At 37.1% G+C, this 19,069-nt stretch overlaps 2 protein-coding genes across 3 annotated transcripts; both read left to right on the forward strand.

Moving 5' to 3' along the window:
• The first annotated feature begins 538 nt into the window (after positions 1–538).
• On the forward strand, positions 539–10,716 carry LOC134792065 (odorant receptor 2a-like). 2 transcript variants are annotated; one of them, XM_063763193.1, is made up of 5 exons: positions 539–1,492; positions 1,576–1,675; positions 2,411–2,515; positions 5,324–5,479; positions 10,634–10,716. In XM_063763193.1, exons 1-5 carry the CDS (start codon positions 705–707, stop codon positions 10,685–10,687), a joined length of 1,203 nt encoding a protein of 400 aa, XP_063619263.1. In that variant the 5' UTR covers positions 539–704; the 3' UTR covers positions 10,688–10,716. The 2 variants fall into 2 exon arrangements, with proteins under 2 accessions (XP_063619263.1, XP_063619264.1); XM_063763194.1 differs by lacking the exon at positions 2,411–2,515.
• A 1,170-nt stretch (positions 10,717–11,886) lies between these two features.
• On the forward strand, positions 11,887–16,416 carry LOC134792480 (odorant receptor 2a-like). The gene is made up of 5 exons (XM_063763762.1): positions 11,887–12,789; positions 12,887–12,986; positions 13,388–13,492; positions 14,979–15,134; positions 16,304–16,416. Exons 1-5 carry the CDS (start codon positions 12,002–12,004, stop codon positions 16,355–16,357), a joined length of 1,203 nt encoding a protein of 400 aa, XP_063619832.1. The 5' UTR covers positions 11,887–12,001; the 3' UTR covers positions 16,358–16,416.
• The last annotated feature ends 2,653 nt before the right edge of the window (positions 16,417–19,069 follow it).

Below are 19,069 nucleotides of genomic sequence, written 5' to 3' on the forward strand. Positions count from 1 at the left end.
TACCAGATGTCATATTGAGATTACTTTTAATTTACGCAATTACTTAAGCTCTTAAATAAACATAGTCAAAACGCTTATCAAGGTAATTAACTACAATTTGATTGATGTATGAGTATTTTATTTAAGAGCTTAAGGAGCAAGTCCATTCAGTCATAAAACTTCCGACCTTAGGCTTCTAATTACGCATACAATTAATACTTTTGACAATTTATACTTACTTATATACTACTCGCATTTCTTTAGTAGGTAACTAATCAGTTAAAAAAAAATTGAGTGATACTGAAATATATAAGACGAGAAGAAAGAGAATTACAGGAATAGCATACCAAAATAGCGTGGTTTTAATATTATTAGCATATATTTTTGAAAATTACAATTAACGATTTTTAGAATACAATAGAATTTATGGGTTTCATTTGTGGTTTATTGTTTTCTTTATATTAAAGGCTTACTTGTTAAAGATTTAACTTAACTTAGATTTAATTTAAGTTAAAGTAACGTGACTTAGACAAATAGAAAAAGAAAAGACCATCGTTGTCTTTACGACAAACATGAGGCTCCCTACCTCTGTCACAAGCCGGCCACTTAACGTCGCCCGCACGCGCCAATTCTCACCCAATATTTTCACCATTTGTCATAAAAGAACTCAGGACTATTGCCTTTAACGAGTTTAAGAAACTAGCGGTCTACACGCATTCATAAAAATGTCTAAAATACTTGATGAGAACATGAAATTCGATAATATCTTTTGGATTGCCACAACAGCAATGCGTCTGAATCGTTCCCATCCTTTCATCCCGCGGGATAAGAAATGGCGCACTCAATTTACTGCTATATCAATTTTATCGTTTTTCTGTTCTACGTTCTTGATGTATTCAACATTTTTCCACGACATACCGTGTGGTGCATATGCTGATGCTAGCAAAAGTGCAATAATGTCAATAGTTGCTATCACGATTACGTACAAGTACTTGATTATTTTGCGATATCAGGAGTCTATTACCGACCTTATTCGCATTGTGGATGAGGATTACGAACTGGCCAAGGGGTTCTGTGAAGAAGAGCAACGCGTCGTTTATAAGTACTCTAAGAGAGGGATCAAAGTTACCCAGTATTGGTTCTTTTCAGCATGTTCGACGAGCGCTATTTTCCCGCTCAAAGCATTTGTGCTTATGGGAAAGTCTTATTTAGCAGGTGAATTCCAACTAGTGCCGTTGTTCGAAATGACATACCCTTGGATACTGAATGATTATAAAAATGTACATGTCGTTTTCGTAATGTTATTCGGTTTAACACTCTTCTTTGATTTGTATGCGACTTCAATGTATGTAGGATTCGATCCGATTGTCCCGATATTTATGCTTCATTTGTGCGGGCAGTTGGATATCCTTAGCCTGCGCATATCGAAATTGTTCTCCAATCCCGAGGACTCCGCAGAAACTAGGCGAGAAAACTTAAGAAGAATTATTTTACAACTTCAAGATATTTACAAGTATAAAACGATTTTTTTATTCTCTACCTTTAGTGGTTAACGTTTGGATGAAATATAGTAACAAATATATTTTTGTCTTTCAGATTCATTGAAATTATTAAAACCAACTTCACAGTGTTGTACGAATTTATGATGAAAACTACAACTTTTCTACTTCCTCTGACTGCGTTTCAAATTACCGAGGTAAGAAAGAGCAAAAAAGAGAGCGTGATAGCATCTAGATACGCGGCACCGTGTCAAGCCAAGTTCAAAAGAAGAGAACTTGCGACGCAGCGGCTGTGTGTTATATTACACGAACCATTTGGAGCCACTTTTGACCCCTACGTAACTCAAAACCTATTAAACATAAACATATATGAAATTTGGTTCATTTATAGACCCTTAAGGCTAACTAAAACCCCAAATTTCATTAATATAGCTCAACCTGTTATTAACGTACATATAGGTATCTAAAAATCGGGATGTTTCTCACTGACTTAGGTATTGCCTGACTGACTCACCTAAAATCAAAAACCTAACCCACTTCCAGATGACCTAGCAAGTTGTAATTTGGCATCCAGCTGGGCAATTGTGGGGTTACAAAACTGAGATAAAGAAACAGTCTTGGCTAGTTTTTATACCAACAAACTAACTTTTTTTAAAGTAACATGGACAAAAAATATAATATAGCGTGTACGTAAAAACTAGCCAAGACAAATCCTGAACGTTAATTACATCCCAAGCCGACCAGTACTTGGCACCCAAAGACCTCAATTCTTTTTCCGGCGAAGTCAACAACGACGCATATATTTAATATTGAACTTGGCTCTCATTTCGCATTTATGTTTTTGATGGGATAGTAATTACAAGATTTTTTTCTTACTTTTTTATTAATAAGAGATATGTTCTCTAACTCAGTAAATATTTATTTTGTTTCAGTCTCTTCGAAACGGAGAAATTAATATAGAATTTATTGGATTCTTTAGTGCCGTGATATTACACTTCTACATACCTTGTTATTATAGCGATCTCTTAATGGAGACGGTATGAGTGAATTCTTATTTTAATTTTAATAACTTATTGTTTTATTTTTTACTAAAGGTACTTTTGAGGGTAATAAGGCCTACCTAACTTCAAATTGCTTTAAATCGTTATTTATTAAATATAGATTTTATTTAAACTAAGGTTAATAAATAATGTAGGTCCTTGTAAATTTAGACCAATATACAAATAAAAAAGATATAACTGGGTTGCTGTTAGCTTTTAATTATATCATTTTATATGTAACTCTAATCAAGACAGTTGGTTACACTGTTGTAAGTACTTTTTTTCAGGGAGGCCTTATTATACTATTGGCCGTATTACCTCCAAGTACCTTAAATTACGATTTGAAAACGAAGATTATTACCTAGTAGTAAGCAAAACGCGTATTCACCAAATTACAAACCGAACTAAACTCAACTTATCTATTTTTTTTTTAGCTGTGTAATCACATTTTATTATTTATTTTATACATTACACTTCTTAAATAGCCAGTTACAGGAAATCGCATATAGATCAAAACTTTTATCGTGCGCGGAAGAGACCATCCGCCTCAGATACTGATATTATGTAATGATAATGATATAGCGTTATTCATCATTTGTCAAATTTAAGAAACCGTCGATAATTGTTTGTCTCTCTCAATTATTTATGTCGTGATATTTCTGTTTGTTAGGAAAAGATAAGGTTTTTAAGATGTTGCAATGTTTTATGAATAGGGGAGATAAAGTCTTTTTTGGCTCCTCTACACGTTGGCCCAACCTATTGGTCCAATATGTTGGGACAACGTGTAGAGGGGGTATTCGCTTTTGGCGCGCGGGATGGCGATGAGTTGGCCGCGGTGTCGGTTTTTCGGCCGCACATCAAAGGGATTGGCCAAGCGATTGCGGTACGCATCTACACGTGGCCCAATCCACAGTGCGTGCTCGAACGCGGTCGAGTGCGGACGTTTGTGCTCAGTATCAATTTTAGTTTTTTTTTTAATTAAAATGACGAGTACGTGGCCTCGTTATGGAAGGAATAGGAAAGAATCGTGTCCCGATTTGGGCCATGGTGCGTCCATTAATGAATCGCATACTAACGGATAGGGGTTTACGAGTACATTCACGGAAAAATAGTTTCATTGTAATTTGAAGTGGGCATATGATTATAGGCAACTCAACACTGGTGGCTTAATTGCCGTTTATATATCTGAAGATTCTTCATGGATATTGTCAAATCTTATAAAATATGTCTGCCATTTCTTTTCATGGACGTTTTATTGGTTGTATAAGATGCCTTACATACCCTTAGTACCAAATAATGTGCTGATTTGGCCCGGTAGCAACGAGATCGTACGGTGTACCAAAAAGAATGGGAGAGGAGAAATGGTCGGCTCTCCAGGTCCAATCTATGCTATATTTCTTCATGCTCTTAGCAACTAGGGCAAGTTATATATCATTTTTGTATAATTTAGGGACGAGGAATTCATTTTTGAAATAATCGTTATACTTTTTCATACAAATAAACTGATTTTTGCACAAAAATTGAAAATTATATGTATTTTTTAGGACAATTTTGGCATTTACAATCACAGTGTGGCGATTTGTACTAAATAAAAATGGACAATTTAGCTCATTTATTCCTCATTCTAAAAAGTATCACTTTATAGTAGGCACTCATATATTTTTTTGTGGATAATAATTTGTAGCGCGTGGCGGTGACGATTTCCATTTAAATTGAATTATGGCCAAAGTTAACATTTTAAAATATTAAAAAAAAAACTGAATCTGGCAATACAATGTTTTAATATTTTACAGATAAATTACAGGCGTAATTTTTACAAATGAAATGGGTTTCTGCCACCCTATTATAAGGCAGTACACTTTTTTGCTAACAAGGTATGCCCACCAAATACGCTCATAAGAACGATATATTCTATCGATATAGGCTATGCACTATCTAATGATATATAAGTTAATTCGGGACGCGACATGGCCCAGAACCCATACTATCCGGGACACGGTTCTTTACGCAGACAGTACATTTACAATTTAAATAAATAAATATAACAATACATACTTATAGTTAAATAAATGAATATTATATACATATCTAACTATATATAGTAAGTACCTACATTGCACAATTTGCACAGCTATGTTGGTAAGCTAGTAACACAATTTAATAAAATTATAATATGCTCTAAAATAATTTAAGCAAATTATAAGGTAACATGAAATTAAAAAAGATATTTAATTCTTTAAAAAAATCTAACATACATTTATTTTCGGGAAGTAGGTATCATCAAAAAACTCTTGCAGCTTTTACGACATTTTTTAAAATTACTTGATGATAATAATGGTACGTGGCGTATCTTTAGATAAATTGCTGCAACGGCTACTGCTTCCACGTCCATCTTGGAAACCGGTCAGATCACAACTGAAATTCGCCATCGTGTAGTAGCGTTCCGACCAAGGCACGGCCAACTCATGGGCCAAGCCACCAAGCGTTGGCGGAGCGTTTGGCCAACGTGTAGAGGAGCTATTACGCGCACGACAAAACTACGAAATGTCACCTATTTAACTCGGCATGCCGTTTGCCGTGCAGGGGCCGATTTTAGAATTTCGACCACTCGATTTCGTGTATTTCGTTCAATAATATCTCCACTACTAGGCATTTAAATTCTACTAATAGAATTGAAATCGAGTGGTCAATACCACTAGATTCCAAATTACGATCGCTTGTTTTTCAAAATTTAGCATTTCGCCGTTTTCCACCGATTTTCGAGTGACGAAATCGAGCGATTGAAATTCAAAAATCGGCCCCCAGGGCGAAAACTTCCGTCTCGCGATATATTCTTGCGGCTGGGAGAAGCACTCGGACAAGCACGTGATGCGCGCCATCTTGTTCATGCTGACACGCGCCCTCAAGCCGATCGTCATTAGCACCGTCTTCTGCGCCATCTGTCTCGACACCTTTGCCCAGGTAACTTATTGAATATTATCTTTGAGCTTTTTCCCACATGACTGACGTCCAGTTTTATGCAGATACGGTTTTCTGCGTGCTAATAAAATAACGTTCACACGATTCTGTTTGCGCGATACTACACGCATACTATTAAAAACGTGAATCTGCAGAAAACCGTACTCCGCAAAAAACTGGACGTCAGTGGGAAAAAGCTGTTAGATGAGATAATCAGTTGTACTGGTCCAAAAATAACACCACACTGTATAAAACCACCACTTTAATTACTATTACAACTACTACACACTGTATATAACACTCACTGCTTGATTTGAATTTTGAACTGACGACATATTGTTCCTCGAAGCTTATATATGAAACCCGGAAAAATCTTAACACCGCGTTGTAGAACGGACGCGTTGGGAACAAAGTGCCATCTCTTAACTTATTTGGTAATTAATTTTCTATAACATTAAATCGCTAAATTGTGAATTTTAATGCAAAATATTACAAACATGTTATTCCAAATAATTTTACAAATATTTTAGAGTTAATTGCCAACAAAAATAACCTTAATTAATTTCCAAAACCGCTACTACTAACGCCATCTATGAATGAATTATGTGAAACTGTGAAGTACTAAAGAAATTCATAAGATTAAAATATACGGCTTCAACATTCCGCCCACCAAGAACAAAGGGCAGTTTGTTCTTAATTCCGCCCACCATGGCATGATATAACAAATAATAGCAAAGGCAAGTGATAACGTGAACACAAAACTATAACATGCCCTTTGCATTTACCTAAACCAATAAAATTGAGATTAAATAACAAAAGAAAACAGTTTCAATAACAATACTTAATAAGAAGGAAACAGTTTATTTACAGCCCTTTTTTTATGTGTTTACTCAGACTGATTACTCGTGTGATATTGTTCGCGCCTGAATGTCTTATGCTTGAATGCCGTACAACCATCCAAATGCAGGAACAGTCTAAATTGTCCAAAACAACGACACCAACAACTGGCTCAGGACTCAGGAGTGACGAGACTTGGATGGACGATAAAACTGCCACTCGACAAATGAAATTAAAATCTTGCACATTTTCTGAGTCAATCGCTATCTTCTGAGAGTATTGACGTTTCGAATCGAAGTCAGGTTCCAACATTAGAGGTCCTGTCAAAGAAAGTTTGTTGAATTCAGGCAGCTAGAATAGTTGATACAGTTATGGGGTTGTGTTTCTTATTATTCTTCTTTTGGGTTGATAATAATTCGGCCAAATAATAACTGACGTCAGCCAACCGAGCAGGTCAATTAACCAGGAAATGTCCATGTAATCCATCCGTGTCCGTGTCATCCGTTTTTTCATTGCACAAAACTTCATTGTTAGTAATTGAACTGCAAGGGAATATTCGAATCTGACGTCCCTTTGATGCCAAGTCTGACCCAAATTCTTCACTGTTGTGTCCAGCTCAGTCTTCATATTGCCTTCTTCATCTCTATTATCTTGATTCCAAGTTGCTTTTTTGAAACCTGCTTTACCTATTGATCCGTTGAGTTCTTTGTATGGTCGTTTTTCTTCTCCCACAGTCTCACAATCTGACAGGAGGTCATCCACGCGCAACACTCTGTCTGCTGCTGCCCATTGATAGGCTTCTTCGCGCTTATGTGCAACTTGCTGCAGTGCTTTGACAGCCAGAGTAGGTGCCACAGTTGTTCCGAGTTCGTTTTGACCATCTCGACATAAACTTTGTCGGAACTCAGCCTCTTCGACGTAGACCTTTACCTGCCGTTTTATTCCCGTGCATGAGACATCGAAGACTATCGCTACCTTGTTGTCTTCTGGAGTAATAGCATTTTGGGGAAGGCACACAACTTCTGGTTTGGGTTGCACTTCATTCGAAACCATTCCCACGTTGCTAAGCTCTTCGTACTCCTTGATGTTATTCATGTACTTCTCCTTCAACTGGGGTTCTTGCTCGATTTTTCTCTCGAGTAAATTGGATCGTTTAACTGCTGCGAGATAAATAAGTTTCCCTTCAGTGCACCTGCAGTACTGTATATTTTCTTCGCAGAAGGGCAACTTGAATGAATACCTACCACTACAATCCCGGTTAGTAGTGGTAGCAAAAGATTCTACTTGCTTCTCTTCTTCCTCAGTGTGATTTTGCTTGGGATCTGACGCAATAGGATCAGCCTCAAGCTCTGAAGACTTCTTCAGAAGCTCGTTGTCAATGACATGAATGTAGTTAGCTCTGATCTTATTGTGTAATTCCGACTCACCTGAGTGAACCGGCCCGGAAATGATCCAACCTAAGGAAGTTTGCTGAGCGATGGGTCCTCCCTGTGGAGTTTTGAGAACACCGCCCATGAGTATTTGACTATAGACTTCTCCACCAAGTAGCAAGTCGATCTGTCCCGGTTCATTGAATGTTGCATCCGCTAAATCTAAACTAGACAGCTCGGACCAAGACTCAACATTGACTCGTTTCTCTGGAAGATTCAATGTGAGTTTGCTTAACACAAAAGCATTTACGTTTACCTTAAAATCAGAGTCTACGCGAGATGTGATTGTTATCTTCACCGACGAGTTAGAGCTCAGGGAACTCTCCTCTTCATCTTCGCATAGTCTCGTGATTGTGCTTTTGTGGGGAATCCTGCAAAGTCCGAGCAGATGAACCGCAGATTCTTTGATAAACGACTCTTCTGATCCTTGGTCGATAAAGCACCTGAGTGTTATGAGTTGACCAGATTTCGACATGGCATTAACCAATGCTGTTGGTAATAAAATCAACCTATGAGCTGTCGAAAAGTGGTTTTTAATGTTGGTAGTGGTGGGCTCATCATCAGATGATGAGTGAGATGCAGTTGCAGGTGCAACCACATTTGATACAACTGAGTGATTTGTTTCTTCAGACTCCTGAGACTCAGTTGGTGGTGTGTTATTCTTGGAATGCAATAAAGAATGATGTTTCCTTTGGCAAATTCGGCATCTAGATGATTGACGGCATGCATAAACTGAATGATGAGGTCCTAGACAATTAAAACAAAGACTATGTGACTGGACAAAACCACGACGAGCATCAGTATCAAGTTTGGAAAACTCTTTACAATTACTAATTTTATGGGCTTCAGAACAAAATGTACAGGTTGGGATTGTCACAACTGACACATGATGGACCTTCACAGATGTATTGGTGCTGGGCCTAGAAAGCTTTGGGTCAATGAACTCCAATGCGCGAAACCGTGTCTCTAAAAATATTTGAAATTGTTCATAAGTTGGCAACTCATTGTTGTGTTCAATTGACTTCAGTTCCCATTGCTTTCGCGACTCAGCATCTAACTTTAAACACATTAGATGCACAATAATAACATCCCAACTCTTAACGTCTATGCCTAAGTTTTTCAGCGCTTGTAGACACTCGTTGGTCGTATCTAACAACTCCTTGAGGGCACTTGCAGATTCAGTAGCCAAGTTACGCTGACTCAACAATCGTTTCAGGATGCAGTTTGATAAATATTTCTTATTGTTATACCGCTTCTCGAGTTGCTCCCAACTGGTACTGTAATTATCTTTGGTGATTGGAATGTGTCTCAACAACTGTTCAGCTTCGCCAGTTAAATGCCCCTTTAAATAATGCAGCTTCTGGACATCATCTAGATCCTTGTTGCTGTGTATCAACGAAACAAACATGTCACGGAAACTCACCCATTCAGCATACTGACCGGAGAACGTTGGTATTGAAATCTTGGGCAGTTTGACGCGTTCCTCAGCCTTGTTGGTTGACTTACTGGGCTCGGTGACATTCATGCTTGACGTTGCAGACGTAGAAGCTGGCTTGAGACTGCTAAGCAAAGATTTAATAAGGCATTTGTAAGTTATGTATGCTTCTTCAGTGTCATCATACACGTTGTTTACGACATATGTGCTTTGAATATAAGCTTCTGACTCGCTGTTCTGAATGATATGCGTATGCGTGCGTGAAAATTGAGTCCATAATTCCTCCAACAATTCCAATCTAGTGTTGAGATAATCAACAGAATTACGGCGTTCTTTGGGAGACTTTTTGAAGTTTTCGAAACCGCGAACAATTCTAGACTGCAAGTCATCCTGTATATTCAGAAGTTTCTCCATCGTGATTTATTTCTAAGTGTTTGACAGCTAACTTAACTCGGGCATAGGTCCCCGTGATAGAATATTCTAAGTCCTGGCTACTGATCTGAATTTTCTAAGTCCCAACTCAATCGGATTGAAAATTTTCTAAGTCCCAGATTATCCGATTGAATTTTTCTAAGTCCAGTTACACGAAATTTTCTAAGTCCTCACTCAGTAATGAACAATAAAGTACTCACAATTCACCACCGGCACTCACACTTGACCACAACTGACGTCACACTGCACTTGCCGCTGATGACGTCACCCGATGTCGCGGCTGCCGTGACGTCACTCGATGTCGCCGCTGCCGTGACGTCACACGATGTCGCTGCTGCCGATAACGTCACCCGATGTCATCGCTGCCGATGACGTCAAGCCGTGGTTGACGTCGGCACTGCACTCGGCAGCACCCGCACTGTGCCGGACGGCGCCCTCTGCCGTCGAATCCTAGAACCGAATAGCTATCCGGCTCGAAGGACCATGTACTGGTCCAAAAATAACACCACACTGTATAAAACCACCACTTTAATTACTATTACAACTACTACACACTGTATATAACACTCACTGCTTGATTTGAATTTTGAACTGACGACATATTGTTCCTCGAAGCTTATATATGAAACCCGGAAAAATCTTAACACCGCGTTGTAGAACGGACGCGTTGGGAACAAAGTGCCATCTCTTAACTTATTTGGTAATTAATTTTCTATAACATTAAATCGCTAAATTGTGAATTTTAATGCAAAATATTACAAACATGTTATTCCAAATAATTTTACAAATATTTTAGAGTTAATTGCCAACAAAAATAACCTTAATTAATTTCCAAAACCGCTACTACTAACGCCATCTATGAATGAATTATGTGAAACTGTGAAGTACTAAAGAAATTCATAAGATTAAAATATACGGCTTCAACACGGTAGTGTGTTTTGAATATTAATCAGCAAAATCAATCGCCTAAACTTAAAATATGTCGTAGCATGTTTATTATATCATTATTTTTATTTTTTCTAGATGTGCCGTGAAGCGTACTCCATATTTAATCTCATGAACGCAGCTTGGGCTTAGGCCAAAGTTTTAACGAAAAAACATATTTTGAGCCATTACTACTGGATAAATAAAGCACTTTAAAACGTAATACTTACACAAAACATCTCTTAAAAATCCATGAATTATTTAGCAGTTTAAATTTTGGTTAGCCAGCACCATCATAAAGTATTTCTACCTTCGCTCCTCTCGTACTAAAACGCAAATGTTTATTGAATGAGAGTGGAGTTAATAAATTTATCGGGTATTGAAACACGGAGTACACCTGTAACCATTGGTAATGATTACTGTACGTCGTATAATCTGGAATAAACTACGTACATGACAAGTGATATCTTCAGATGCAACTATTACAATAAGCTACTTAATTAACATATATGTTTTCATCGAACGCTTAAGAAAATGAAAAGGCAACTAAACAGCCGCTTGATTTTGTGGCAAACCATGTTTCTGTTACAACGCTTACATGACACCACTTACATGAGGTGGGTGATAATTAACGTCAAGACCTACGATGAAAAAATCACAGCGGTGCGCCGTCAAAACGTGACTAGACGATACAACATCGTTTAAAAAAATCTTAGTACGTTTCAGATTTCAGAAAGTATAAATACATTACAGAATAAACTACAAGGTGCGACAATTTTACTTATTGTTTATCGCAATACCTAATAACTATTGATTAAAAAAACTGTAAATAAAATTATTGTAAACAATTACAAGGTATGTAACCTAATTAACATTGGCGAGCTCCGCTTAGATCGGGTGGACCAGCATCTAACAATTTTGCATCATGTTGTTCAAGATATTTGACTGGAACAAATATGTATTAAGAAGCAAGTACGTAAAATCACAAAAGCCTAATAATAATAATAGGCCTTTTCATCTGTGTCAGATGTTTTAAGTAGCATCCTGGTGACGACACTTGCGTTCGTGGCTGTATAGTACTATGCGCGAGAGGATCCGGCGTCCACAAGTGCCTATATGTAACGAAAATAAGAAAAATAACCTACATACATAGGTACATACACTGTGTGGGGAACCTAGGTATGTTACTAGTGTGTGTACACTAGACTTAGTTAAAAACACTTCCAGTGCCCGAAACGTACGGTCACGACATTTATGTCACAGTTTTTTTCGGAACGGTAACGATAGTCACGGTATTTTTTTTAAACGGTAATCTAAATGTAACGATTTTCCCCATGTCTACAACTATTAATTAATGTCACCCGCACGCGTCCTGTTCTCAGGTAAACTCTTCACCATTTGTAACAAAAGAACATCGGACTATTGACTTCAAGTTTTCTCGAGTAGTGGTTTACACCAACAGATAAAATGTCTAAAATTCTAGACGAAGATATGAATTACGATAAGATTTTTTGGATTGCTACAACAGCAATGCGTCTGAATCGCTCACATCCGTCTATCGCCCGAGACAAGTTCTGGCGCACTCAATTTATTGCAATTTCGCTTGTATCCCTATCCTGTTTTATATTTTTATTGTATTCTATTCTTTTCCACGATATACAATGTGGACTATTTGCTGATGCTAGCAAAAATGCTACAATGGCCATAGTCGCTTTCACGATTACCTACAAATACTCGATTTTGTTACGATACCAGGATTCCGTTATAGAACTTATTCGCATAGTGGATGATGATTACGAATTGGCCAAGGAGTTCTGTGAAGAGGAACAACGTATCGTGCTTCACTATTCTAAGCGAGGAGTCAAAGTATGTCAGTATTGGTTCATTTCTGCTTGTTCAACGAGCGCTATTTTCCCTTTGAAAGCGTTGATGCTCATGGGAAAATCATACATGGCCGGCGAATTCCAATATGTGGCAATGTTCGAACTTACTTACCCGTGGATCTTAGAAGATTATAAGAACGTTCATATTATTTTTATTATGCTATTCGGTTTGGCACTATTCTTCGATGTTTATGCAACCTCAATGTATGTGGGGTTCGATCCGATGGTCCCGATATTTATGCTTCACCTATGTGGGCAGCTCGATATTCTTAATCTTCGTATATCAAAGATTTTCTCTGATGCTAAAGATTCCGATGAAACTGTTCGTAAAAATCTTAAAGAAATTATATTGAAACTGCAGGATGTTTACAAGTAAGTTTTCCGTTCCTATTTTAACTAACTCATTATGAACACAGTTCGTTCCTATTACTGTTATATGTCTAAGCTATAAATTATTTTTACTTTGCAGATTCATTGAAGTAATTAAAACGAACTTTACAGTATTGTACGAATTTATTATGAAAACTACAACATTTCTGCTTCCACTCACTGCGTTTCAAATTACAGAGGTATGCAAAAAAAACAGTGCATTAATAGTTATAATTCAAATAGTGAAATCATGTAAACAAGTATTAACGCGTGTAAAATCTCGTTGTGTAAAATAAAATAATGTTTTATGGTATGGGTACGAGATATTTAATATTAAATCACTTTAACTTACAAAAGATTTTACACAAACATAACATACTTCTTGTATATCACGTATCAAAGACGAAATTATCCCTTTATGTATTTCTTCCAGTTAACATTTGAGCAGTTGAAGAAGAGTCAAAGTCATAGACGCAGAAAGACTGTACAATAAAAAACTATGTGTAACTTAGTAATACACCATACAAATATCATATACTTAGCAAATAAATATCTTATTTTCATAGTTTGTTCTTAAAACTTAGCATTTGTTTTGTTTCAGTCTTTACGGAGTGGAGAAATAAACTTTGAATTCATCGGCTTCTTTACCGGTGTCATTTTACACTTCTTCATACCATGCTATTACAGCGATCTTTTAATGGAAACGGTAGGTGCATATATCAAGTCTTGATACGCTATGACAACGTTATAATTAAGGCGTACCCTCAGGCGTAGTATTTCCAGTAATCCCAGTGCGAGATAGCACAATGAATGTCGAACGACAATTAAAATCATAGAGTCAATTCAATTTGCAACGCAAACATTGCTTTCATTGATTCAGACATTGTTTAATTATGAAATTTCCATATCAATTGTTGAACTAGAAGTGAAGCCGACTTGTTATAATGACCGTTTTTATTATGGATGTTATATTTTGGTGATGTTTTCATCAAAAATAGCTGCTGAAGCCGCTGAAGCTGAATGGGATCTGGGAGCCCATTAACGTGCCGTATTTCTACTATATTAAGCGCGGATTGACCAATAAAATTGTGCGAATCAAATGTTCCCTTTTTCTTACCACTTCCATCAAATGCTTTCTTTCTGGTCATCAAATAGTCATTGAACAGGCTGAAAACAATCATACATATATGAAAATTAGCTAACAAAACTTTTTAAAAGACCGCCTTGACTTAGATATCCACTTATTAACTAAATAAATAAACATAATTATTTATTAATATTTTCTTTACATAGACACACTAAATACGTCACTTACAATTTCACCACACAAAAGCAACTATTTATTAGTTTTTACGACTACTTTCCCCTACATTTCGCAGTGACATAACAATAATTGTAATAAAATGAAAGATTTAATGGTGAATTTATTTATTCTATCTGTTTCACCTAAACTATCGCACCTAAAAGGAAAAATCGTGTCAGACCGTCGCGCTCTGGACACGGCTTAGGCTGGCACTCAGGCAGAAAATGCTGAAAATGGGTATAACTTATTACGAGATCGGCTCAGAGACTGCTCAGATTTAGAGCGGTAAAGCGTAGTATGTCCCAAGACGATCAATCGCAGTTGTCAATCAGATTTACGCTATACCAAGATCAAAGAAGAGTTTTTTTGCGAAATATGTCAAGTTCTGGTGGTTCCGTAGCCGGATCATTGTACTTTTTCGTGATCTTATTTATTGCCAGAAAAAAATATGTTGGATATATGGAATTTGTGTATAAAAATTGCATTCATAAATTGTACCTGAACCAAATAATAGGAATTAACTGTCCAAAATTCATATATCAATATTAACGCAGTGGTAAATGCCTTATTTTCATACTACCTACTGATGGGCTTAAGAATATTTACATTAGTTATTTATTGAACAAAGCTATCGGGACGGATAGCCTAATTAAGCATATTTCTCTAAATTAAAGTAATGACCAAGTATTCTAAGATATGTATTTTACGAAAAAGTGTCTAAAACTTATCTATGTACAACATAAAGCAGATTGGCTGGGCCACCTCCCTGATATCGCGGGGTTGCGTAACACTTTTCAAACGTAGTTGGTTCTAGTTTTACTTTTACATTATACCTCTATTTTTTATAATAATTATGCTAGTTTTAACCTTTTATATGTGTGTGTTGCAGGGTGAAAAGTTTCGTCTCGCAATATATTCTTGCGGCTGGGAGAAATACTCTGACAAGCGCACGCTACGCACCGTCCTGTTTATGCTGACGCGAGCCATCAAGCCAGTCGTTATCAGCACGATTTTTTGTGCCATCTGTCTTGACACTTTCGCTGAGGTACGTCTGTGAGGTTAGGTATCGAATAAGAAATCGCAGCAAACTGCATTATTGCTCTGGTTCTTACTGTAACGATATTCAGTAGAGAAATACGGCATCCTAATATTTACACCTCGTCATATTTTAAATTAAAATTGTAGTGCGTAAGTAAACGCAGTCTAAGATTCAAATCACACCATTTGGAGAGACAGTACTTTATTACTTAAAATGTGACCGTGGTATTAAGTACTAATATTTGATAGTGTGAACACAGGCCAACCCGTAGGCGGTTATCTGTGCGTGTGAAGTACTTACGCATGTTCACTATAGTCCGGCTAAGCTATTTTGCACCGACGTGAACAGAACAAACAGTGTTATTATAAACGTCATATTTTCATATAAATTTGTCACACTTTGTCATTACAAATACCTGAAATATTTTCCATGTAAAGTTAGCTTGGTTCCACTCTAAAAACCCAGCCGGAAGAAGTTATAATGTTCCAGCTATATAGCAGTAGTTTGGTGACTTGTGTACTTTCCGCTCGAACTGCTGCAGTGTTCAAATTTCAAAGAGTTGAAATGGTAGGTAATGGCAATTTAGGAACACGCTTGTACTTGTAGTTTACGGCACATAGTCAATACTTTTCTAGAATTCAAACGTTAACTATTATCAGAAAAACTTTCCTATAAATCTGTCTATGTACTATTTTATGAGGCGTACCTAGCTACTTTGCTACTCTCTTAAGTAGGTACCTACTTAATATAAGTTTGAAGCGTGAAAGACGTAGACAAAATTTTTACAGGCATATTTTATTTATTATTCAATGACCCGACCCCGCGTTTTCGCGACCCCTTCCGTCAGTTTGTCGCAAGCACTCGCCTGCCAATTTCCGCGTTTCCGGCAGCCATGGCCGTCCGACTTCCGCCAGCATTTGTTTAAAAGAATAACTATATATACGTATAGTATTGTATACAGCAGACGCCTTTCGAGTTTCATTCAAAAACTTCTAGAAAAATGAAAACACTCAAACTGAGTGGATTCTTTAAACATTCAATTCCCATCAAAATGTTTGTATTCGGGAAAATAATCACAATTCCCATTTCTGAGGCACTGCTTTTAAATGAAAATAATTTATATATAGATTAATAATTTTGATGCATTTCTGTAAATATTCACGCTATTTTTTCAGATGTGCCGTGAAGCGTATTCTATTTTTAATCTGATGAATGCAGCTTGGGCTTAGTGTCTCAAGGAGCCAGACATTCAGCACTTACTTAAGTAGTTAGTGGTAGAAAAGACACACAGTTGCATTAATCTGTACGCTACCAGTACCCTGCCGCAAACTTTACTTTATTATAAAAAAATATTAAGCTCATGCACTGAAGCTATATAGCTGGTTTGTTAGTGCACACCGTTGTATGGGGACCTTGCACTTTGAGACTATGCGCTGAAACTTGGCACAGTAGATTGTTAGCTGGTCTTGAGCAGATACAGACCGGTAGACATCGAGAGCCACGTCTCATTTAGTGGGGGGAGGGGGGAAGTTCGACGCCGCCGCGCTTCACTTGGAGCAACATTTCTCTAAAACTATACCTATTAGGGCATGTGATATATGATTTTCGGATAAATTAAGGACGAGAAATCTAGTTTTAGAACAAAAACAATGCACTTTCTAACAAAAAAAAGCACAAAGTAGAAATTGGTAATTATGAAAAAATCACAAATACGTTTTTTAGTCTTTTCTACTTTGTTATGCTTTTTTTTTGTTAGAAAGTGCGTTGTTTTTGTTCCAAAACTAGATTTCTCATCCTTAATTTATCCGAAAATGATATATCACATGCCCTTAAGATATAGTTTTAGAGAAATGTTGCTCCAAGTGAAGCGCGGCGGCGTCGAACTTCCCCCCTCCCCCCCACTAAATGAGAAGTGGCTCTCGATGTCTACCGGTCTGTATCTGCTCAAGACCAGCTAAGAATCAACTGTGCCAAGTTTCAGCGCATAGTCACAAAGTGCAAGGTGTCGTGCACTAACAAACCGTAATAGTATAGTATTGTAGCAGTAGTAGTTAGTGTAGTATAGTAGTAGCTGGAAGAGGCGACGCTACAGAAAACCGTGTCGCCAACCGTGTCGATTTTTAATTAGCCTTTATGATTTTTATTATTCCTTGTATGTTAGTTTGTAAGTTTGTATCTAGGGGCCTTATATACCTGAAAATAAATGATATATAATTTTATAGTATTTAATTTAATTTTATAGTATTTCTAGTAATTTATAATTATTGGTATGCTTACGGGGTGTTTAATTCAAAAATTATCCATATTTTGCGAGCAATATTTGCCACATTTATCGCCCTAGGTAGGTACTTATTTTGTGCATTAGTGGTCCGCAGGAGCAAAGGATATGCAAGGTACTATCTTATGTTCTTCTAATCTTGTTGGAAAACCAGGCCAGGTTGAGATTAGTCCAGTTGCTCGCAATGCTTTCTTTGTCGGTAACCTAGTACGATCCAAGATACTTATTAGTAGGTACGTGTCAAGATACGAACCCCTACCAAACATAGAGTTCAATATCTGGTTTTAAGTAACCTGCGTTTAATCTGTGCCTAAACACAAACATTGGAAGATAATTATTAGATAATCGTCAGATTATGATCGAGGTGGGTGCGTCTGACACGGCGGTAATAACGGTAGTAAGCCCCCGACAATCGCCAGCTCGGGATAATTGGTTGTGGAGAAAATATCCACAAACCCTCCTTCCCGCCCACAACATGTCATAGACAAGCAGATAATCTACTTAAACAAATAATACTATAGTCAGACCAATAAAAGTTTGCAGCGGATTTGATAGCCCACGCAGTGCAAGTGTTATAATTTCATAGAAGTTTGACGTTTAAAATAACATTTGCACTGCGTGGGCTATCAAATCCGCTGCAGACTTTTCTTGGTCTGACTTTACACATCTTATATATTACTTATTTACTACCTACTTATGGAAATACAGCAGTAAACTTATAGCATTACAACAAGAATTTTCACAGTAATATGTACAATGACTCATTAAATGGCTTGGAACATCCATTAAGGACCATTTGTATAAATATTCGTTTAGGTGTATTATTAGGCTAGTCTGATGGCATTCCTATTTTTTTATTGTCAACATTAGGTAGTTGTGGCACGTTATTATTGTCCCCATTGCTGTTTTTAGGGTTCCGTACCTCAAAAGGATAAAACGGAACCCTTATAGGATCACTCGTGCGTCTGTCTGTCTGTCCGACCATCAACCCCCTCCTTTATCTCCGAAACTACTGGATCAAAAATTTGGAAAAAAAAATACACAAAATAGTCTCTACCTATACCTATAGATTCGTGAGTCGGACTTAATTACTTAGTTTTTGATCCGACCTCTACGGGTTTTTTAAAGACATTTCATTCACGTTCCACATAAAAAAAATACATTATTAACAATGGGGTAATGTACGGAACCCTTGGAACGCGAGTCCGACTGGCACTTGGCCGGTTTTTTTATGTTTACCTAACACGGCCTCCAGCAAATTACTTGGCCAGTCTTTTCCCTCTGATATCATGTATGGGTGATACATAGATGACGATCTCTCAAAATAAGGTAAGTGAAAAGAAACAAGACTAACAGACAATTATTTCTAACTAAGCAGTTTTTAACTAGTTAATAAAAATGTAGGCAACTAAAGAAGCAAGCAGTTATTTCAGTTTATATATTATAAATAAAAATAGCATGAAAGCGTAGCGACTACGTTTCTGTAGGTATCGTTACAGTAAGTGGAGGAAATTCTTGCAATTAAATTTGTACGTTTAAAACGCTAAATTAACCGAAGCGACAACAGGCTAATTAATTTGGGCGATGCTGAAATTTGTAAGTGGCAAGATAAACACCAAATACTAAGAATTACAGTGAAACAGACCGGCAAGGAGAGTAATTG

This window comes from Cydia splendana, chromosome 7 (genome assembly GCF_910591565.1).
Source record: "Cydia splendana chromosome 7, ilCydSple1.2, whole genome shotgun sequence".
Taxonomy (NCBI): Eukaryota; Metazoa; Arthropoda; class Insecta; order Lepidoptera; family Tortricidae; genus Cydia; species Cydia splendana.